This window comes from Bacillus rossius, chromosome 1 (assembly GCF_032445375.1).
Source record: "Bacillus rossius redtenbacheri isolate Brsri chromosome 1, Brsri_v3, whole genome shotgun sequence".
In the NCBI taxonomy this organism is placed as follows: Eukaryota; Metazoa; Arthropoda; class Insecta; order Phasmatodea; family Bacillidae; genus Bacillus; species Bacillus rossius.
The window spans coordinates 66,237,371-66,261,553 of NC_086330.1; the positions used below are offsets into that span (position 1 = coordinate 66,237,371).

The 24,183-nt window shown below is 36.6% G+C and overlaps 1 protein-coding gene across 1 annotated transcript; it reads right to left on the reverse strand.

The window, feature by feature from the left end:
- Positions 1-1,386: 1,386 nt before the first annotated feature.
- LOC134529031 (growth/differentiation factor 8-like) lies at positions 1,387-23,223 on the reverse strand. Its single transcript, XM_063362751.1, has 5 exons — positions 23,217-23,223; positions 22,557-22,730; positions 15,372-15,728; positions 7,379-7,920; positions 1,387-4,741 (listed from the first exon to the last, which is right to left on the reverse strand). Exons 1-5 carry the CDS (start codon positions 23,221-23,223, stop codon positions 4,367-4,369), a joined length of 1,455 nt encoding a protein of 484 aa, XP_063218821.1. The 3' UTR covers positions 1,387-4,366.
- Positions 23,224-24,183: the final 960 nt, after the last annotated feature.

Here is a 24,183-nt window from a genome sequence, read left to right on the forward strand (position 1 = left end):
TCAAAATGTTATCATCTGCTTACTGGAGTCTGGTGTTAAGTAATTTAAATTTTTAAGGACTTTTCACCATATTTATTGAAATTATTAATTAAAAATATTAAATTTTTGTATCAATCAAATATCCAAAAAAGGACAGGAATGTATCGAATCCATCAATATATTAATTGCAGTTTTTTTGATGAATTATGTAATTTTTCCTGAATTTCTAGCTAAATAATTACGGATTTCCAAGACGGCGTCCAAATGTCAACATGGCAGGTGCCACAGTAATAATAATTATAACTGCACTCTAGCGGGTAAAATTAAAACTAATATTGTGGTACCGCTTTCTAGAAGACGAAAACAAGATTGTGACCCTCCAGCAGATGAAACAAGATGGCAGACATGACGACCAACTAGCTGACGATATATATACCCTTATATTAGTGGTGGGAGATTAGTCTGTCGGCGGCTTTAGTGGAGAAAAGATCCTTCGCCGTTTTTTTTCCCCTCACCAGGTTTGAACTAATGATGTAAGTGCGTTTTTTAAGTACTAATTTAATTAAAAATTTAATAAATTAAATGTCTTATTAATTGTAATATTTTTCCCATTTTCTATCTAAATATATAAGGATTTTCAAGTTGGCCACCGCGACGTAATAATACAAGATGGCGAAATGTTTTATATCAATTTTTATTATTTTTTATAAGAAAATTTTCCGTTTTTTTCTGATAATAATTACGGATTTTCAAGATGGTGGACGTAAAGCAAATTGCAATGGCATTTTTGAATAATTTTTTTATGTTTCATTTGTTACATTTTTAATCAATTATTGTAAAGTTTTTCCTAATTTTCTAGCATAAGAATTAGGGAATTTCAAGTTTGCGGCTGTAACGAATATTGCAACATTAAGGAGCGGTGCATTCGATTCCAAAAGGCGGAAAGTTCTAGAAAACAAAATGGTGGAATTCAAAATGGCAAAAAGTTCTAGAAATACAAATGGTGGATCCAAGATGGCCGCCATTACGTCACTATCAATTATGTCACCATAACCAGAAGCCAGGCGCCGGAAATACTTTCCTATTCTACTGACGATGTTACACATTCCATTGGGATCTGTGTCATTGTGAAGTGTGAAAGTGTACAAAAGTGCGTAAATTGTGGTAATGTTATTGTGTAAATGTTAGTGTACAAAATTTACTGCGCTAAGGTAAATAAGCTTTAGTGTGCTGTAAAGAGTTGTGTACATAATGTGTGCGGTAGTGTGGAGTGTGCTGTAGGCCATGGTAAATTACTTGAATCATAAAACCAAACAATAAAAACACGCATGGATGATTACTTTTGTAACAAACATGGTGAGGAAAACTTCCAAATATTTTTAAATTTCTTTGTTCTCTATTTTATTTATTACAAGAGCATAACTTAATGATCTTTTTGGTTGATGGACAAAGAGAAATTACATCCACTGTTTGTAGGTTTACAATTCATGTTCTATGACATACGTTCTATGCATTTGTGTTAGTCCAGGAAAATGTGTTTAAAATTTTAACCAAAACATTTTATTTTTTTAAGTCGTGATTGAAGAACTTACATCCAATTTTTGACACATATATTTGTAGGAAGTGGTATTTTGAAATGCATTGATTCAAATTGATGTCTTCGAAACTGGTATTATAGTTACCTCAATTTGTCAGCGTTGGAAAAATTGCATTTTTATCCAGGTAGGTCTGAACAACACTCATAAATTTTCAGCAAATATTCTCAACAAAAACTTAACAGGAAATGTCATATTTTTACAATAACTGTGTATTATCGCCCTTTAAAATAATGACAATCAGTAGGTATATAAATTAAAATGGTAAGATTTTATAAAAATGTAGTAATTTTGATAATATTTCATATAAAGTACAATTTTTACATTGTTTCACAGATAATAATCAAAAATATATTCAAGTATATAAAGTAACTTCTAAAAATTTTGAAGTAAAAAAAATAAATATTACATCACAATTTAAACAATAATAATGTTAAACAATTTACAAAGTATTTTGCATGCTCTCAAGAAATCGAATAAAATTACTATTATTCTATAAGACTACATCCATACTATTAATTGAAACAGAACGTTGATTAAGAATATCGGAATTTTCTAAACTAGGTAACTATATTAAAATAATGATTGTACATTTTAAAGTCTGACTAATATTGTTTACATTGTGGTTGGTATTATCTTGGGTTTCGATGTTCTTGGTTAGAGCATACTAATGAGATCAATAAAGCTATCTGCGCTCATAATAAAGAAAATCTATCACTTCTCCTCTCTCTCTTTTTCTCTCTTGCTCTCTCGCTCTCTCTCTCTCTCTCTCTCTCTCTCTCTCTGTCGATTACAGAGCTATGATTATCAAAGGAACTATTTTGCGAAAATAAGTATGTATATGTAAGGTACAGTTTTTGCATATAATTATTTTGGTCCCGAAACGCAAGTCAGTTTAAAAATTAAATGGCACATTTAAAAATAGGAATTTTTGTCACAAATGTAACACTTCTCTTTTCACAGGAAAATATGGAATTTTCAGTGAAATATGGCATTTCAACATAATTTTTAGTTAATCATTCCTAATAGAACTTGGCACAAAACATATTGTTTTGAGTACTATTTAGTTTTTCTATCTTTTAAATAAATTTTTATATTCAAACAAATGCACTAAATTAATGCTTCATTTCTTTGAAATAATAACAATCTTTTAATAAAAGCATTGGCAAAAATTGTCTTTCAAATCATGTACTCTGTTAAATTATTTCGAATATGGCGCCACTCAGTCTGTGGTGAAAATAAAAAAGTTAGTTTAAAGAGTCTAATTTAAAAATTAGAATAGGGATAACAACACATATACATCCGATTGCAAGCAGTTTCATTTTTCATATTCGACTCTTTAGAATGCAGTCTTAAGAATATGAGTTTTTGCACTAAATTAAACTTTAACATGGAATGCTTAAATATTATAAAAATATACCTGTGACATTAAAGGATAATTGATCGTAAATTTTTTAAAGTTTATTTTTTAGTTTTCTTGATTAAGAATAAGTTTACAGTAATGAATAGAAAAGGGAAGGCCTATGTAGAATTTTGTTTACATAAAAATATAGATATGTACTGTTGGGTTATAGACTAATAATTGTTGCATTGACCGATTATTGTATTTGTGCATGGAACTATCACTAAAATGCTATTTGCCAACAGAAATTTAAATTTTGTATATACCAGCAAAGTGTAACACGTATTTAAAAATCCTGTACTTAAGACAAAAGAGCACTGCGTGCTGGCGTGTCTTATAAATCATTGACCAATATCTGTAAAGTGTAAACATGTAGAATAAAAATCTTTTGAATTTGAATTTGAAAAACAGAAATGGCAACATTAGATGAATTTAACAATAAAAATATAACTGCAGCGACAAATCAAAGATAAGATTCAATCGGACGCAGTACACAGTCATGCAAAAAAACGTATTAAAACACAGACAAGCATAAATATTTTTTATGTTATATCTATAAATACTTATAAACTGTGATCACCATGACAAATATTTCTAAACATTCTATTGGCAAATTAGCATTTAAATTTTTGGAGCCACGCACCACATCTTTACAATGCAACTTGCGTTTTCAGTAAATATCAATATTGGTCTGTTGTCTGAATTTGTTGTGAGGGTAACCAGGAGGGTCTGAGAGTTGCCACTAAAAGAGTTTGCGATGTCGCTTGCTCTGGAGCAGCAAATCTCTAGAATCCTCCCGGTACATCGCCAATAGGAGTAGCCGCCACTGGAAGAAGCCGTCCCTAAAAGCTGTTGCCCTTAAAAGAAATGGAACTTAGAATAAGCCACTTATAAAAGTAGCGGCACTTAGAATTCACCGTCACTAGAATAAGCAACTTCTAGATGTAGCCACATATAGAAAAGCAGCTGCCCCTAGATGGAATGGAACTTAAGACTTAAACAGCTGCTCTTAAAATCATTCGCCCTTAGACGCAGCTGCGCTTAGCTGTAGCCATCCCTAAAACCAGCATATCATAGAATCAGCCGTCTCTAGAAGAAGCAACCTTTAGATGCAGCCACGCCTGAAAGCAGCTGTCCCCAGACGGGTAGTAACTTAAGTCTTAGAAAAAGCTGGTCTTAAAATCATCCGGCCTTAGAAGCAGCAGCACTTTTAAGTAGCCGCTTCTAAAAGCCACGGCACTTAGAATCAGCTGTCTCTAGAAGAAGACACATCTAGATATAGCCACATCTAGAAGCAGTTGCCCCTAAAATGGATGGAATTTAGTCTTAGAAACAGCTGTTCTTAAATTCAGCCGCCCCTAGAAGCAGCCACACCTAGGAGCAGCCGCGCCTAGAAGCAGCCGCATTTCTCCACCGTCATGCCGGGTAGCGTGCTGTGCAGGATGTTGTGTTCCGTGTTGAAGTAGAGCATCGAGATGGAGGACATCTTGCGCGGCGCGCAGCAGATGGTGCGGTTGGTGACCTGCACGAGGTAGCTGTGCGGGTACTTCTGCAGGAAGACATAGGGACAATCGCCGGCGCAGTAGTTGGCCTGGTAGGTCTTGGGCGCGATGATCCAGTCCCACGCGAACTCCTCGAAGTCGATGATGAGCGGGTAGCGGCAGCAGCGCTTCTCGTCGGTCTTGCCGTCGCAGTCCATGCCGAGGGAGCGGCGGCTGCGTGGCGGCCGAGGCGGCCACAAGGGCGTCAGCTCGATGAAGGGTGTCTGCGAACAGCGAGGCGCGCCTATCAGTCCCCGGGCCCCACTCGCGTCTGTCTCCGAGGGCTTTAGCGTCTCTGTGATCTCACAACGACGAAGAACACGAGGAAGAAACTAATGACGACATGGTAGCTGCGTCCTTGGCGAATAATTCACCGACGTTTCGGTCGACATTGAAGTCGCCATCATCAGGGAGCAGAATATCTACTGCTCCCTGATGGTGGCGATTGAAATGTCGACCGAAACGTCAGTGAATTATTCGCCAAGGACGCGGCTACAACCCAAAAGCCAAGCTACTTCAGACAATGGCCGTGAAAGCCTAACTTTAATAATGAGTTTATTGTTTGAGATATAGTTGAACATAAAAATAATTAAGAGGAGTAAGAAGAAAACATATTTAATTTTATTTTAACACAGTTAAAGTAGCGTTTGTAATCCAGTGTGTGCTTATAGCTATGGTTAGCTCGTATTGATTTGTTTATGGAATTTGCAATATACGATTTTAAAACACATCGTAGCGCCAATAGCCCTAGTAGGTTACAGGAATCATTGTTAAGAAGAATTAAATTGCAGCATGGAACAGAGAAATTGTCTATTAATAAAATACAAAACTCCTAGAATGCTCTCACCATGGATAATATCTAGGAGAAAAAGACAGCTAAGCCGATTTGTACGGAAACGGCTGTGATCTTGAGGTCTCTTCGCATGAACGGGAGTCACAGGAACCAATAGACACAATTTCCGTTTCAAAAGTTGTTAAGTCAAAACTACTTTTGTTTTTTTTTAACCCAGCCATGAGACAGGAAAGGTGTAATATTTTAACTATTATGAAGCAAGATTAAGGCATGTTTTAAAAATACAATTTACCTTCATTAAAAACTGTACTATGCATGGCAAAATAAAGAATATTTCGGTACGAGAAAATTGACTTAATGGTTAAATATAACAGGTACTAGTTTCTAAGTGTTTTTATATTTATTTGAATATTTTAAACTGTATAACTGTATAAAATACAACAAAATTTATGTATAGTAACTTTTTCTGAACATATACTCTTACACAATGTTTCCTTTTTTGCAATGCACAGTGCAGTTATGTCTTAAAAATTACTCAATAGCAATTAATAAACATTTAACACGTAAAACCCTCTCTTGACACACAGATGGGTAGAAAATGAGTCAGGTCCATATTTATGTCTAATCCTACTTACACGATGAACTTTAATGAACCTTGGAGGTGCAGAGGTAAAATGCTTGACTCTCATTCTAGATGACTCGGTTTGAAATACCCATTGTTTCGAACGCAGACAGGACCACGACGCGCGCCAGGCTCGGAGTTGGCTGGCGGCCCCGCACGGCCACTGAAGTCACGCTCTGTCCACTGACGTAAGGCATGCCACGCGTGCCTGGCTGGATTACACAGGTCCTCGCTACCCCATACCCCCCTTCTGCACCCCTTGCACCGTACCACCACAGACCATTGCCAAATACCCTTTTAGTGGCGTGGAAATTTTGCGGGTTTGCCGATGTCGCAGCGCGAAGTGGCGCGAATAAACTCCGCCTTTCTGGACTTTTCAGGCGTCGGGTCGGCCCAAGGTGACGCGACACTTGTAAACACCCCTCATCCCCCCAAACAGTTCCAGAAAATCTGCCAAGAGTATAAAAGCAGCGACACCGACCTCTGCGAGATTTTCTAACGAAGAGCTAAGAGCATAGAGCGGAGCAGCAAAGAAAGTCTCCCACTCAGGGAGTGATACTAGCGATACCAGTGGGATCAGCGAGAGGTGAATAGTGCAATTGGCCCTTGCTGAGCGAGATCCATCGGGAGGCGATACCTGTTAGAAGGCCTGTTGAGCCAGTCGGGTGCGATGAGCGATAGCTGGGGACTGTACTGCGGCGCGGCGTGGGTGAATGTGCGAAAGAGGCGGACAGAAAAGCAATCACTGTCGAACCTAGCTCCTGTGAAAGGTGTGAATGTTTCTTTCAACGACCAGTGTAAGACTAATTGTTGTAGACAGAGATCTTGAGTATTATTTAAATTTATGGTGATTTTTTGGCCATATAAAATTGTTATCGATAAATATTCAGAATAAGACGTTCTTTAAAACATGTTTTTATAAAGTAAAATGCCTGAAGATAAACGTGACAGGCTGCTACAAGTAGTTTACCATATGAAATATTTGGCGATTCGTATTGAATTAATTTTTGAGAATAACTAGAGCTATCTTAATTATGTCGATAAACGCGATATTCTAGTCTGCAAGACATTTCAAATTCCAAAGAATGCCTCACATTATGGAAACACTATATCATCGGTCAGTGGCGTAGCCAGGATTTGTGTATGGGGGGGAGGGGTGTTAAGAATCATGGCCCCTCCCCGTATTAAAGCGGGGTGGCCCGGGGGTCCTCCCCCGGGAAAATTTGGATTTTAAGGTGTAAAATATTGCTATTTTAGCAGTTTTCGGTACTTAAATTTAAATATTGTAATGGTAAAATTTTTATTAATTTTATTATGAAATTTATTTGAGTGATGATAAAGAAATTAATTAAAGATTATAGTGCTAAGGGGCGGGGGAGGGGGTTGGGGGGGGGGGGTTGAACCCCTAAAACCTCCCCTGGCTACGCCCCTGTCATCGGTGCTTACTTGCTGCCCGTTGTGGTAGTCGTCATCGGAGAGCTTGATCTCCTTCCCGCTGACGTCGGCGGCCGTGAGCACCAGCGCCAGCTCGCCGTCCATCCTCCGGAACCACTCGGCGACGGTCCTGGTGAGCTCCACGTGCACCCACTTGCCGCGGTGCGCCGGCACCAGGAACTTGTGCGACGCGAGCACCGACCTGCGCAGGCCGTCGCCCGCGCTCGCGTCGGCCAGCTCGACCGTCAGCACGACCGCCTCGGCGGCGCCGCGCTGGCGCGCGTGGCGGTGCGCGTGTCCGCCGCCAGGGGCGCCCCGGGCGGCGCGCCGCGCGCCCGGCGGGAAGGCGAACTGCGGCGGCACGGTGGCGCCGCGCGGCGGCAGGAAGGCGAACTGCTTGCCGGCCGGCGCCGTGAAGTTCAGGTAGGCCGGCGGCTGGAGGTGCACCCACAGCTTGGCGCTGGCGACCTTGTGGCGCATCACGTCCTTGGAGAACCGGAAGAAGTTCACCTGGTTGCCTTCGTACCGCTCGCACTGCTTGGAGTCGTTGCCACCTGCGCGGAGTTAACGCACGGTTTCTTGACGGTAGTACGTTCAGCAGCAATGTTAACAAATTTATCTTTTTAAAGTATTTTGCAAAATTTTAAAACCATACAGTCACCAAAATCTCTTTTAAAAATATTGTAAAACAGGATTATTAATATAAAAAATTTTCCTTAATTAATATAAGATGTTTGAAGTCTAGATATCTTTCGTTAAAAAGAGTCTTCTAAAGACGTTGTCGATAAAAAAGAATGCTATAACTCTTAAATTTATTTTTTGAAAATAATATTTCTGGAAAACTCAATCATGTATACAATTAAATGCTAAAATACAATTCCAGGAATAGTGATTTGTGGGTTTCGTTAATTCGATATGTTTTTTTCCGTGTTTTTGAAAAGCATTAACACAGTGAATAAAACAAGTCCCTTTTATTGTAACTGCTCAGGACAATACGTTTTACGTACCATCATTTCACAACTTTCAGCGCATGGCTAACAAGCTATCTTGCAGACTACGCCAGGAAAGTGACAAACAAAATGTGCCAAAAAAAAGTGCGGAGGGCTTTCACATTTGCGAGATGAACACTAGCCAATGCGTTTGCGAGACGCTTGCGAACCATTCTTTGAAATTATTTTCACAGCGAACTTCCAGCGACCCGTTAGAACTGCCCAACCGTGAACCAAGAGTAGTCATTTCTGCCACAAATTGGTTCAAGAATTTCAAATATGTTATTTATTTATGAATCTGTATGTATTTTCAGTTCAAATGTGAGACTCGTGTAATATTAATAACAAAAGTTGTGTTTGGCTAAAACACAAATTTCGCAGGCAAAAGTAAAAAAAAAAGTGTGTACTCATGTTTGCGCGTTCGAAGTACTTCATTTTGATTTAAGATACTGATTTTTTAATTTACTGTAAAAAATATTTTAATAAATAATCGTAATTCAATAATAATATTTACATGTGTATAAAATAAATTATTTCAATTAGTAAATTAATCTAGATACATTTTAATTATTAGTGAAAATCAGCTAATATTTTAATATTTTAAATTTAATGTGTTATTTTTTATTATTCATGAACAATAAATTATAATTTAAATGTATTTAAATCATTCATATGGGGAAAATAACCTGACTTATATAAATACATTTGACAATACACATGATATATTTAGTAAACACTATTTATTTCACTATTAATCAAAATAAGGGTAAATATCTTACGTCAAGGATTTTCCAAGTAAAAATAAAATTACGAAAATACCAGTTTGCAACACCAGAGATCGTCCATGCACAGGTATTGTAATTTAAGTTGAAATTATGATTTCGCATAAACTTTTGCGTATTTATTAACACTGTTTTCAGGGTAAACACAGGAACGTCTATTGTGTTGGAAAATTGTATTTTCGTAATTTTATTTTAACTTTGCTGGAGAACTGTGACCTAAGATATGTACCACAAGTTTCTTTAATTGGTTCGTTAAGGGGATGGAAATGGGGAATTTGTTATTATTTAAAAAATCATAGCCCTGATAGGAATAAAGCTGGATGTAAAAGATTGGGGTAGTATGTTAATAGTAATAAAAACATTTTATTTTACAATTTTGCGAGATATATACTCCTTAAGTCCTTTAAACTATTTTTGCCATTGGGAAATTTGATTTAATTATTTTATTACGTAAGCCATTGCTGGTAAATCATCAAAGGTACATATGTTCAAAAATCATCAAAAATCTAAAAAGGTGCATTTGATTTTAAGAAGAAAAATGCATGCTTCCAAATCTGCTATAACTAGATGTAAGAAACTAAGTATAAACAACATGCATATAAGTTACGCATTGAATTGTTTTATTTTTTTTTAATTCGTCCTTTAAATGTGAGAAAAGAGACCACCTAAATATGATTTAATTTTAATTTTTTTTCCTCAATTAAATTAAACTGAGTAATAATAACCGACAAATGCATTTCATAGCATCAGTTAAAATTTTATTGCTATTTAATCGAAAAGGGGGTAGAGAAGGTGATAATATTATTTTAAAAGTTAAATTTTGCAGTTAATCAAGAGGTAAATAAAGTATTTGGTAAGATTTCTAAACAAACAAAAACCTTATTACTCATTTATAAAACTTTCGGAAATATTAATCGGGCAAATAGGGTTAAAAAAATTTATTTTAAACATTCCTTCATTATAAGCAAATCCAACTTAATTTAAAATGTAACACATGATTTATTAACCTAATTTAAAATACTTTCTTTTGATAATCGTTTCCCGAAATTTTTCTCCTAAAGTTGTAACAAGTGTGAGCATTGTTTTAGAGAAAAAAATTGTATCCATTGTATTACTAGAAGGTCCTTTCGGCAAGGTAAAATAAATTAAAAAATATTGTATTTTACACCTTGGATAGGAAAAACGGAATGAATTAGGTTTTATTTGGTTAACGCACATCGCTGTGTTTACTTATCTATTCTGAATTTTCACATAGGCGTCCTTGTGGGAAAGTAGGAGAAAAGTTAAATTTTGGTTATTTGTATTAGTTAAACTAAGCATAATTATTTACCTACTAATACGTAATATAAGAAACTTTATACCCGTATTGTACATTCCAAAAACCGTTTAAAATATCTTAAAATAATGCACCTACGTATCTATTATGAGGTTAAAAAGGTTAAAATTAAATTTTAACTATTTTGTGCATACAACTAAATTTGATGAAAGAGGAGGAGTAAAATAGGACAAAATATAAATTCAAACGAATGAATGTTTGGAATTTATCACATATTTTTCTTGAAGAAGTAACATATTAGCCATAATCTAACATTTGTGCCAGTTAGGTCAGGAGTTATTAGTGAAACGCCCCTCGTGTCCTTGTTATTAATATTGACAAGATGTCGACAAAACAGGCCTTGGAAGTGGCGGGCAGGAAATAAAAATTAAGAACAAAATTAAACGTCAGAGGCGGACACGGGGTGGGTCCAACGAAAATTTGTAAACTCCCTATCAAGACCTGGGAGCATAGTATGGATCGTTATGGCCTTAAGTAATAAAAACAAACAGTTATGTTTATAGGCATCCTTTTATTTAAGATCAAAGTTTGTTTTCAAGACTTTCTGTTACAAGCTATAAAGAAAAAAACACTTCTATAATTTAACCATTATTAAAGAGAGCTCAGTTTACCTCATCATTTGCCGACCCGGGACGCGAATAGAAAATTACTTTTCCAACCCATCATTCTTAAAGAAACCGTAAAGTTTTAACATTTTACAATAATCTGTAATCACCATATTAGTTTATCATTGGTTAATTATAACCATTTCACATATACAATTTCGAGATGGCTGAAGAGACCAAAACTGTTAAACTGGTTCGAATCTGATATCTGAAATTACATTTGGAAATTAACAAAAAAAAATTTCACTGGCACTCGCTCTCACGAACTGAAGATTTTCTGTCGGTTCGTAGCTGATGGCGAAAAGGCCGGGAGTGAGGGCTTCCACTGGCCAAACTACCAATTCAAAATTAGAGGTCGCCGGGCTTGCTTAGTTCCCCATGATGGTTTCTTTCTCTTTGGGAGGGGGGACCAGGACCCTGTTGTGGATAGTTCAAACCAAAAAAAAAATAGATCTGCACCACAGACAGAACAAGTTCGGGTCAGAAAACGACCGCAAGAGAGACAAAGTTCAAAGGACCGAAGAGAGAACTTACCAAAACAGGGTAGTAGTTGTTAGGCACAGCCATGTTGCATGGTCGGAAGATGGAGGGCGATGCGCGGCTGACGTCGCGGTTAAAAGAAAGAATATATATGCGGCACCAGACAAGAAATTTGGTTCGCGGAGAAACTAGGATTACTACGTAGAGGCTATACTGAGATGACTAAAATAAAAAACCAAAAGGTAAATAGGGAAACATCCCTTTTCTGATCAGACTACATCTTAGTACTGTTGCTCGGCGTCAGCTTTGATTTAACTGGACGGAGCCCGAAACATGATCAGCGGACTACCGACGCGGTCGTTCCAGAGTGCAGAGCAAGAGTCCCCTCACATCTGCGCCGCGTCGCTAATTAAAACAAGGACTTCGTCCTAGAGGGTGGAGGGGTGTCGGAAACCTTCGGCAACTCTCGTCGTCCGGCCCGAAGTGAACTATCGTAAAAGACTTGCCTCTGTCGGAGTTTGCACGCACTAAGGTCGACCAGGGGCGAGTCGCGGTACAGTCGACTTATGGGAACAAAATTATTTCCAAAACTAATTTAATATTATGATAAAATTTAAAAAAACACGTGGCGTAATACCTAATTTCCGGCACATTAGCTAGTATTCTACAAGGTTTTAGTAATAAACAAGCAGTGATAATACATAAAAATAATAATTTTAATATTAAAAAAGATCAATTATTTACTGTAGCAGTCGTTCAAAAATTAAAATATAACTGCACAGAAAATACATTTTACTTAAAGAGTCTAAAAAATATCTGACTTGATGTAGGCTTTTGGACATACGCCATTGCTTAGCACATGTATGTCTGCAAAAGAAAACTACAAAAAAAAACACAAATTAAGCAAAAATTGCTGTTGTCAGGATTTAACGCCACACAATATTCCACAACAGGAATATGGCCAACAAACAAGGAAAAAACAAAGAAAAATGGACTAACAAACGAAAAACCCCCCACAAATGATGACAGCACAAAAATTCCGAACCCAAAAAAATTCAACACAACAGTTGAAACGAGACAAAAAACACAGCAAAACGAAAAGACGAAACAAACACAATAGTTTTCAAAAAAAAAAAAAAAAAAGAGAAACGAAAAAACCCCCACAAATTATGACAGCACAAAAAATATTGAACCCAAAAAATTCAGCACAACAATCAAAACGAGACATGGTACGGAAACACAGGTGCGACTCCCTGTGTCACCTGTGTTTCCGTACCATGTGCGTCTCTGCCTGAGGACGGGAGCAGATAGCAGTTCCCGAAACGTCGCTTGTCTCTGTTTTAGAAAACTATTGTGTTGGTTTCGTCTTTTCGTTTGGTCGTGTTTTTCTCTCGTTTTGACTGTTGTGCTGAATTTTTTGGGTTCAATATTTTTTGTGCTGTCATAATTTGTGGGGGTTTTTTCGTTTCTCTTTTTTTTTTTTTTTTGAAAACTATTGTGTTTGTTTCGTCTTTTCGTTTTGCTGTGTTTTTTGTCTCGTTTCAACTGTTGTGTTGAATTTTTTTGGGTTCGGAATTTTTTGTGCTGTCATCATTTGTGGGGGGTTTTTCGTTTGTTAGTCCATTTTTCTTTGTTTTTTCCTTGTTTGTTGGCCATATTCCTGTTGTGGAATATTGTGTGGCGTTAAATCCTGACAACAGCAATTTTTGCTTAATTTGTGTTTTTTGTCATTTGTGTTTTTTTTGTAGTTTTCTTCTGCAGATATACATGTGCTAAGCAATGGCGTATGTCCAAAAGCCTACATTAAGTCGTGCACTCCCATTTCACAAATCTTTCAAAGATAAAAAATATCTCTCATTTTTTGAAACAACTTTCAAAAATATTAGAATATTTTTCGTAAAGTTAAACAAACAAAGTATACTTACATTTAATTCTGAAAAAAAAAACATCAGAACATAAAACTTTTTTTCGCAATGCCAAAAAATTGTAAATAATTGAGGATTTCCCATAACCGTTTTATAATTTGGATGGGTTTCACACATCAAGTTAAATTTTTTATTCATTAGTTAGGCTTATGGGCTATTTAAGTAAATTAAACACTTTAAATCTCGTGCACAGGTTTCTGTGTTTCCAATTGTTTAACGTATATTTACTAATAGTATTATAATTGTATTACAAATTTGCGCAAGTAAAATTAATAACTAACTATTTTGCGGCTCTTTGCAGGCTTAAAGCTGTTACTTCATAATATTTATGATTGAACAAGAGAGGTAGACCGTTAAATTTCCAGAAATATGCACTTTATTGATAGTACTGACGAGAAAACTAAAAAAAAAAAAAATAATAATGCTTGCGAAATCCTGCCTTTAACCACGCAATGGTAACGAAAAACAGCCTAATGGAATTTCTGGCAGTTATAAAAAAATTACGCAGTTGTCTAAGGTTTCTTTAATGACCTTTATTTATTTGTTATTTGAAAATATGTATTAGATTAATATAAACTTTTAAATGCATAAGAATAGTGAAGTAAAATGTACATAGTTACAGAATACTGTATTCCGATGTTACCGTAATTATAGCTCTTTATATTCATTCTTATACGTGATTCATTTTCGTTCTTTTTATTAGTACCAAAAATGTTTTTATGGATTTTTATTTTATTTTCCTACAGCTTACAAGCAGTATTCGCTAAACGCACAAGTGATGATTGTTTCTCAATGTGAACTGTGGGAGGTTTCTGCAGGGAACAGCATTTTTTTTTATGCCCTCGCCGCGAGCATGAGACGTATGTGACGTGAATGCCCACGGGCTGACCTCTCGCAGCTCGTCGGCGCGGAACAAGTTCACTGACTCTTGGAGAAGCCGCGCAAGTGGCCGGTTGCACCCAATGAACCGTACAATATGTGCATACGAGATGCACGAGCACACCTGCGACGCCGCACATAATCACCTCGGAGGGCCGAGTGGGAACGATTATGAAACCAGGAACAAGAGAAGTCTTGTTTGTTTCTCAATAAGCTCTAACTTTTTTTTCTCATCCTCCTCGTCCTGCCGTTTGAAGCTCTTCACTGACCCCGTGCTTGTCAAGTCACATCATCACGATGTTTTTTTTTTCTATTTTCGGGAATCACTATTCATTCACTGAGAGAAAGGTTTGTTCGCCTCAACAAAATATTTGTTTTATATAGCGAAATAAATCTACATATTTTGTTAATTCAAACAAATATATTGTAGTAGGAAAGATTCTGTTGACCCAACAAAAAATATTTTTTTCAACTCAAATGTATATTTGGTTAGGTGTAACAAATTATTTTTTTGTTACTTACCGAGTTTGGTTAAACTAACAAAATATTTTGTTCCACCAAGTAAACATTTGTTTTGCCACATGTAAACAAATATTTGTTTGATTCAAACAAACCTTTTCCTCTGTGATTCTTTGAAAGATTATTGTAATGGGATAGAGATTTTTTGACACACTCAACGTATGAAAAATAAAAATGTTTGAATGAATCAATATTTAAAATATAAAATTATGCGACAGTTTGCGTTAGAAATACTCATTATTATCACGAAAAACGTGTTTCATATGTGAAAAAAAATTACATTTTTCGAGATAATACTGAGTGTTCCTTACAAAAATTGGCGCATATCTTAAATGTGAATTCAATAAAAAATTTTTTTTAAAAGTTTCATGTGTCAAAAACTCTATCCCTAGAAGAATCTATCAAAAAATGAAATTCAAAAAATTAAATAAAATACAACAGCGCGCGTGTGAGAAACAAGGGTAGCCACGTGTCGTGCAGGAGCGCTCACCGGCCTCGGCGAAGGCGATGACCTTGCGCGGCCTCACGTCGTCGTCGTCGTCGTCGCAGTCGCCGCGCCGCAGCATCTCCTCGTCCAGCGACGGCCGCGGCGCCTGGTCGCCCTGCTCGTCCCAGCCCGCCTCCTCGAGCGCGCCGCTGCTGCGGTTCAGCAGCACGTCGATGGCCGACTGCGGCGGCCGCAGGTGCGGCGGCACCCGGGGCGGCTCGCTCAGCCCCAGGCGGTCCAGGATGTAGCGCTTGATGCCCTCCACCGTGTCCTGCTCGATCTGGCGGCGGTGCAGGCAGGCGCGCGAGCAGGCGGGCGCGGCGCCCGTCGTGGCGCCGTAGTCGTCGTAGTCGGCGCCCGCTGCGCACACGCGCCTCCCCGTCAGCCTTCCTCCCTTCCTCAGACACGCACCACTGCGGTACTGCACTGATTGTCACGGGAAAAACATTCATCAGTGCAAAATAATAAATAAAAAAATTGGTTGTCTGTAAAGTAGGTTCACGGACGATAGTTTAACGTGACAACGTCATAACAAAACATTAATGAAATGATTGCATACTTTTTATGAATAAAATTGAATGAATTTTTATTGAATTATCACTATCTTGTATGGATACAAAAAAGGAGTGAAATGAAATCTACAATTTAATTGATAAATTTACTTTTATTTGCACTCTTTAATTCAAATATGTTTATTACTTTTACTAAGAGATTATTTTAACTATAATTTTTATACATGTTTGCTATTTAACTTTAACTTCTTCCAATCTGTGTTATTCTGTTAAGGATATGACGATGATAGGAAAAGTAGGAAACGAATGGGAGTGTTTCAAGTTTAATGTGCCTCGAAAAAGTCAAATCGATGGCTGTTCCAATCGAGTGGAAGAGAGTAAGATGCGGCGCAAGCGTGTAATGAGTGTTACGGGACAAGCGTAACGGGACAATGTGCGTAACATGACACTTTTTCGTGCGTGCAGCCGGCGTTCGTTGTTTTATTAGACGTTGTCACGTCAAAAAAACATTCATTTATGAATTCCTTCCCATTACAAACTGCGCAAAAACTCCAATGGCGTATGTCCAAGAAATTGTATTAAATCTAACTTTACATTTATGGGCCACCACGCGGATACAGTAGGTACTAACCCAATCAGCGGTACTACCGCCGTTACAAATAACACAGGAGAAAATATTTTAATGTATAGAAGTATGCTATTTGTTTATGTGTAAAATAAGCAGTTCCCCAGATTAACTAATACATACTTTTTTTTATATCTACACCAAGAATCTCTTACAAGTAATTTTTAAAGAAAAAATAGGACACAAACATTTTACCATATTTACAATTTCGTCAGATATGTATAAGGCACAAATTATTTATTCTTCTAAATTGCCTACAATAAACCAACATAAACAATTTATATTAACTTTTATAATATTTAACCGTAAAATTATTTTTATTGGATATTTTAAGGAAATAAAAAAAATAAAAGAATAAAATATTTAATTATAGGCCAATATTTATAACAAAACATTGGAAAAATCATTAAGGAAATGTAATTGTTCTTTTAAATGCCAAAGTTAATCAAAAAGTGTGGTTTCAAACTATTTTATTTTTATCTTAATAAATGTAGTCACACGGACTATTAGGTTATTACTAATATTTAAGGGCTTTACATCTCTTGCATTTAATGTTATGTCACAAACATTTTCAACATACATTTTTTAAGATGTATGTACTAAGTGTAAAACGTCGCGCAAGTGTTAATTGTTATCACTTGCATGACTTTTTACAACGAATATATAGTACTCAGTAAATTTATATTGAAAATATTTGTATGCAATAAAAAATTAAAGAGCGTTCTACTGCTGAATTACAAAAATGGGTATAATACTAAAAGTAATGAAAATAAATTAAAACAAAAAATCTACATGGCAAGTGAGATCCTACCTGAAGTAATACCAGTGTTCTACGACTGTTGTTCAGTAAACAGTTTTTTCAAAATACCTTCACGTGCCTGTCTTCCTTTAACGATCATCACGTGTTGCTCTGCAAGAGACGCTTGCTACTGCTTTTTATAACTGTCGAATTTTTAACACATTACATGACAGCTTTTACAGTCTTTACATATTTATATGTACCTATAGGTGCATATAAAATGGATTCCCACAAAACTAAACAGCTTTAAATTATTTTAAAATGTTTATTTTTCCCCAAGAAGGCGTGAAATCATTAAAAAAAAGACATAGTCCTCAAAGGAAATCCGTTGAAACGTGTTTAATGCAGACTACGCTTAGGTTCAAATTTGTATAATTATTTAGAGAAAACAAAATGTTTGGATTAGCTTCAAAGCATTTCCAACCCTTGTTCAGCATTCTGAGATTCAAGGAAGCTTTTGACAATCAAATTCGTGTCATGCATTTGAAAATTATTTCAAAATATCGTTCCTTTTCAATAAAAAAATGAAGGTTGCGAATCTTTTATTTCCACTTTAGTTTAACCATACATCGCTTTAACCAGTTTCCACATGAATAAATATTCAAATGAAATTAAAATTTAAGAAAAAGGTCTTATTTTTGGTACACTCTCATGTAACCATAAGCTAAGTGTCAGACGCTACTAATGAAGTCCCTGAAAGATAGGCAAAATGTACTACATACCGTACCTAAGGGTGGCATATCACCAAGTGGATTCTGTAGAAAATCAGCAGTACTACAACCGTTAAAAATAACATCCTAGAAGCTAATTTATGTATCAAAATGTATTTATGTTTACGTTGGTTTATATAAAATGCCTTGAAGAAAGCATGTGAATTGTATTAAATTACCTTTTAATTTATTTAAACGTAAAACAATTTAAATATATTTATAAGAAAATAAAAAATTAACAAATTGTTTTATTGTAATACAATATTTATAGCACAACATACATTTATTAAAAAAATTTTTCTGTATAACGCTCCCGCTCTTATGGCCAGTTGCAACATTAGAGTTCAGGCGTGATTTCGAGTCCTAAGCTGTTTTGATCATTGTTCGACAACATGTTCTGTTGCGACATTTAGTTGTGAGCGCTGAGCGAAGGTCATTGAGAACTCCGATTCACAGCAATGATCTCGGAAAGACACCGCGCGAACAGACATGGACGGCATTTTCACGGACTTTATGAAATTCAATTAATCAGACGTAAATATTAGAGTACTATTTACAAAATGTCAGAACATATGTAATATTCGTATAATTTTTTTTACGTACTTTAGTGTTACAGCCTATTCTTATGAGAAAAAACCCATATTTAAAATATTTGAAGGGCTTGTTTATTAATTGAATGATATAGTATTTTATTTTGTAAATATTACTTTACATATTAAACAGAAGCAATTTTTAGTAGAAAACTGTTCATATTTTCAACTGCTTCGTTTTGTATTAACTTTTAAACACCGGTATGTATATTCATTCGTTATTAAATTTGAAAATATGTGTTAGCGACTTTTGCGTCAATCATTCGCTCGTTGTGTCGCAAACGATTGTAGCGACTTAATACCGTTCCAGCTCACCAATATAAATGCACCTAACATTTCTTTGACACCGTTGCTGACCGTTGTCGCACATTTGAAATGTATGATCAATACGTAGTTCACGTGAACGAAGATCGTGTAGTGCAACATTTAGAGGAATGATCCTTAAAACATTCTTGAGCCAAGATATTTGGATCGAGGATTGAAGAGAAAATTCTGCAGCTGGTTATTAGTCTGTTGTTATAAACGGAGTTGATTTTATAGTTCAATTTAACTGTATCATAATTAATACAGTCACACATTCTATGCCTGTCCTAATTGGAGTGGAATTGTTGTACCCCTCGTTCTAAAGTAGGCACTTAATGCAACTATACTTAGAAGGTTGACTCACATAATTAAACATATAAACTCAGCAAAAAAAAAAATATTTTTTTTTGCAACAGAGGTTTCACATCTGTGAAACCTTTGATTCAGGTTTTATTATTTTCCTTTAGTGATAAAATGAGAGTGGCCAATCATCAAAGAAGAAAATTACGTAACACTAAGCTGCCATACACCTTCAATGGATTACTGTTAATAAGTAGAGAAAATTATCCATAAATATCTTATTTACAAAATGGCTTACAAAAAGTGTCGGTCCCTTAATTTTAAAAGACAACAAGCTTACACGTGGTATGAAATTGTGGTGCTGCACCAAGGGACAGAAATATGAAGCGATGGCAAAAACCAACACGCATCGTCGTGTAGTTGTACCAAGGTCCACTCCAACATGGCGTCACTATCGCCACTAGCAAGAACTGTCCAGAGATGCGACGGTGAGCACCTGGCGGGCATCGTTTACGCAGCACGTGGAACTGCGTGTTCCCGCCGGACAAGATCCTCGTGGGAGTCGCCAGGCGAACCGCGCGCTGCAGTCGGTTGGTACGTACATTTGTACAATTGGCAACCCTTGCGCTTATAAAACACATTGCTTCATTATATTTTGTCTCTTTCAATGTCACTGATGTCATGACTTTTTCAACGATCCAACTCTTATCATATCTTATACATCGTAATCATTCCAATATTTTGTGGAAGAAAAAAAATTAAAATGTACTTATATATTAATTGTAACGTTATATCAATGATTGCCTGTGGTTAACTGGTTTGGACGGTCGTGTTGCTGCACTTTTCAGTTGGCAAAATTTTCCTGATTCAACTTAATGATGTTATGTGGACATTAAGTCGTTAGTAGGCAGCTATGACAATGTAGCCCTTTTTTAACGTTACGTCACTTTTTTTTTTTTGTTAAGTTATGGCTGTGGGCTTATTCCAACGGTACCTGCCATCAGTAGATGAAACGTTAAAAATAATTTACATTGAGTTTTTCGCAGAATCATTACACTCGAGGCTAGATTTGACTTGCTAATGAATAATAAAGCATTTTAAGAGCATTCATTGGTTACATCATGTCGCTGGTTACGCTTGATTGGGTAACCACGCCTTCTCCTTGTTAACAACTCGCTCGAGGTCGTCAATAGCGTGTCAAGAACAATGTAAAAAGTGTCGGTATGTTTGGTTAAACGTTTGGGAGGGTGGACAGGCTTAAAATCAAGGAGGCATTTTTGAGAATAAGTAATGTTTGGGTCTTAAAGGGTGATGGTGGTGAAATAGGGGTAATTGGATTTACGGAGGGAAGAGTATATGGAACCTGTCAGCTTGTTTTGTAATGATGTCGGGGAGTGGAGGGAAATACGTATACAACAAGAGGTCTGGGAACAGGAGTCCAGAAGAGTCTCCCCAGGCTTCCACTACCGAATTCAAGTGGACGTTACTTGAAAAATTTTATGGTAAGTTTAATATCACGTCATCTTGCGGGCAAATGTAGAGATCATAAAGCGTATACAATAATACACACAACTTTTTTTTATTCAAGCCTTCGCTTTAAAAAGACACCATACTGTTGTATTAGACTAACACGCAAGTTTCTGCCTACAACGTGCGCACACGTTTAATATATATATATATATATATATATATATATATATATATATATATATATATATATATATCCTGAGACATTCAAATAGTTCACGCACGCTTACGTTAAATAAACACAGTATGTGTGGCGAGGTATTGACCATCGGCTAATTTCGCATGTAAAATGTAAAAAAAAATATTACACATGTTCGTTATTCTTGTAGTTTGTTTAACTAATGCACGTGAGGAGTCGCGCGGTGTCGGCGCCTTTGCTGGTACATGGAGAGAGCTCCCGGGTCTATATCAGCTCACTGTCTGTCGGCGAGTTGCTGCCGACAGAACCTGGAAGTGCTCGTTACGATGATGCGGGATAACGTGCGTAGGGCCAGCGAACACAGACCATCTCGGCTCGTTTATTTTCAAGCTTCTGCGAGTAATCAACCTATTATTAGCCTAAGGAAAGTTTTTGGAAGTTAAATCATAGAACACTAAATAAAGAAGGGCACTAAATATTTAGTACGTGGGAAGATACAATTTTCTCTTGTAAATAGAGGGTGCTACAGTATGTAGGCTAATTCTATGTAGGCTAATTCCGATGGATGCCAAAACATGGAAACGTTTCCAAAAAATTGAGTCACAAAAAAAATTTTGTCCGGCACACATAGGTGACATATTTCGCAATCGACCCCATGGGAAATAACTGGGGCGTACGGGTGCAGTAAACATAAATATACTGAAGCGAATTCGGGCTACAGTGCACCGTTACAAAATCAGCTTCGCTCTGTTTTCACCTTACATTATCCATGAATGCTCAGTACAAGTAAGACATTTACTCGAAATATTTTATATCGACGTAGATTGCTATTTACACAGTTTCGATAATGAAATGCAAAAACAACCCGATTTTTTTTTAATTTATCGTGAGTTTGAAGAAATCTGTAACGGTTAAGAATACAATATATTTTTTTTTCTTGCAGTTTTATTGACGTAAAAACGTCTAATAAATCGATGAACGCCGGCTGCACGCACGAAATGTGTCCCGTTACGGACATTGTTCTGTTACGCTGTGTCCCGTTACGCTCATTGTTCCGTTAAGCTGTGACCCGTTACGCTCATTGTACGCTTGCGCCGCACCGACAGAAGTGAAAACAATCTTTGTTTACAAATGTGTAATATGAAATAATTTCTACGTCAAATGTACGTAAGAAAATGAATCTGATTACTAGTAGAATTTCAAGTATTCATTCTTTTATTATTAAAATAAAGTAGCATCTGTAGGCGAGTGCAGTAATAATTGGTTATGATAGATATTTGATTACAGTTTATTTATATGAAAACTTGTTCATAATTATATTTAAACGAAAAATTAATGAGGTTTTCATTGCTTATTACAACAACAATTTCGGCAACAAAGTATAATTATTCTTGCATTTTAAAAATCTGATTACTAGTATATTGCTAATATTTATTCTCTTATTATGAAAATAAAAATGATTAAATTTTATTCATAAAAGTATGCAATCATTTCATCAATGTTTTGTTATGTCGTTGTCACGTTAAACTATCGTCCGTAAACCGACTTTACAGACAACCAATTTTTTTTTAGTACGAATCCCTAACGCTGGCTGGCCAAGCCATCGCGTCACGTGTTAGTAGGCATGGATGAATACTCGCTCCTGCGCAACGTAGCGCGCGCTCTACCTCCGCAACTGCACACTCCGGGTCCGGGGCCGAGCGACGCGGCCGGGCGAGCGAGGAAGTGTTTGCAGTGGGGGTGTGACGGGCTGAATGCGAGCTGGCGGAACGGTACAACGATTCAAGTTGGCAGGACCAGCGCACGTGCATTCGGCGCGGGGCGGGATGAGATGCAGCTCTCGCACCACGGTCCGTGCTGATTCACAAGCGAGTGCCCCATTATCACCGACTTGGTGTCCGGGAATATGTGCAGTTGAGTAACACTAGTGATGAGCCATGAATATATACTTGATTTATCTATCAGAATTCGTGTTTAATAATACAGCATGTCTGTAAGAGGATGTCCCAGGTATGAATTTCAATGCAATTAACTGTAAGCGTTGTAGAGTGTTGGTTCGCGGTCACAATGAAAGAGTAACTCAAACCTTTTTTTAGTTACGGTGCATGCGCGATTACTGCTTTGTGGTTTTCTCGCTTGCAGCGCCACCTATCGTAAAGAATGTTTCTTCCCCCAATTAGTAAAGGGTTAATGTGCAAACTTAATTAGGCAACAGGATGGAGTTCCTCCCCATTGGAATATCTTTGTAGGAGAGTGATTGATTGGACGTCGCCGTTTTTGACCATTGGATTGGTCGTAATGGTCGAGAAGACAGAGCTCTTTTTCGCTGGCCACCACGTTCACCTGACATTACCCCATGAGAGTTTTTACTTTGGTTGCTTAGAAAATATCTTTCTACGTTCCGCCGCTATCTAATGATTTTCCAGAGTTAAGACACAGAATTGAAGATGCTATTGCATCCAATACTCCGGACTTGTTAACCAACGTGTGGGAAGAAATGGACTTTAGGTTGGATGTGCGCCTTATAACTAAAGGTGCAGATATGGAACATTTGTAAGAAAAACAAGGTTAATTTACCTTCAATATGACGGATGATTTTTTGTTAATAGTCTAAATTATTGACTGTTATAGTAAACCATTGAAACTGAAACAATATTTTTATAGCTAGCCTGAATTAAAAAAAAAATATTAATCATATTGTTTTATTGTAGCTACAGGTCCTCAAAACTCAAATTTTCACTTGTGTACACGTCAGAATTTTTTCGTCCAGGCACATGCCCGTTTTGAAACCGTTCTTGATACAGGTTGGCAGGTTTTCTGTCATGACACTGATTTGGAAGATCTGCACAGGAGAAAAAAAACTCATGGACTTGTAAGGGTATTGCAATAGCTATGCCACCTTCGATTGCATGGAACCAGTTAAACTCGCTAAATTGCTTACAGGAGATTTTTGGGTGATATATTTATTCTTTCTTTGCACTGCCCTTTTGTTTTTGTATGCTTTTATTATAATTGCTTAGTTATTAAAATGAAATTTTGTAATTATTTTTTATATTTTTCTGTAACTAATTAAAAAACATTGATGACAAGCGAGTACAAAGAAAATTTTATCAGTCTACAAAGCCACGCGTTGCCGCAAAATGAGCAGTAAAGTGTTTTTCCAATCTGAGTTTTCATTCAGTTGGGAAAAAAAATTAAAACAGGGCTAGTGTTAAAAGCATTGTTTCATTGGATTTCCTTTTAATTTTTTTCACCATTTTTTAATAGTGAAAGGCCAATATTATTTATTTATATATTTCTCTAGACTAAG

Bases quoted from the DNA above. Each gene is read 5' to 3' on its own strand.
- LOC134529031 (XM_063362751.1), bottom strand. The intron at 15,729-22,556 runs GTGTGCAGTTGC...GCGTGTGCGCAG, and splicing joins CGCTCGGCCCCGGACCCGGA to CGGGCGCCGACTACGACGAC. The intron at 4,742-7,378 runs GTAAGCACCGAT...CGCTGTTCGCAG, and splicing joins ACTACCACAACGGGCAGCAA to ACACCCTTCATCGAGCTGAC.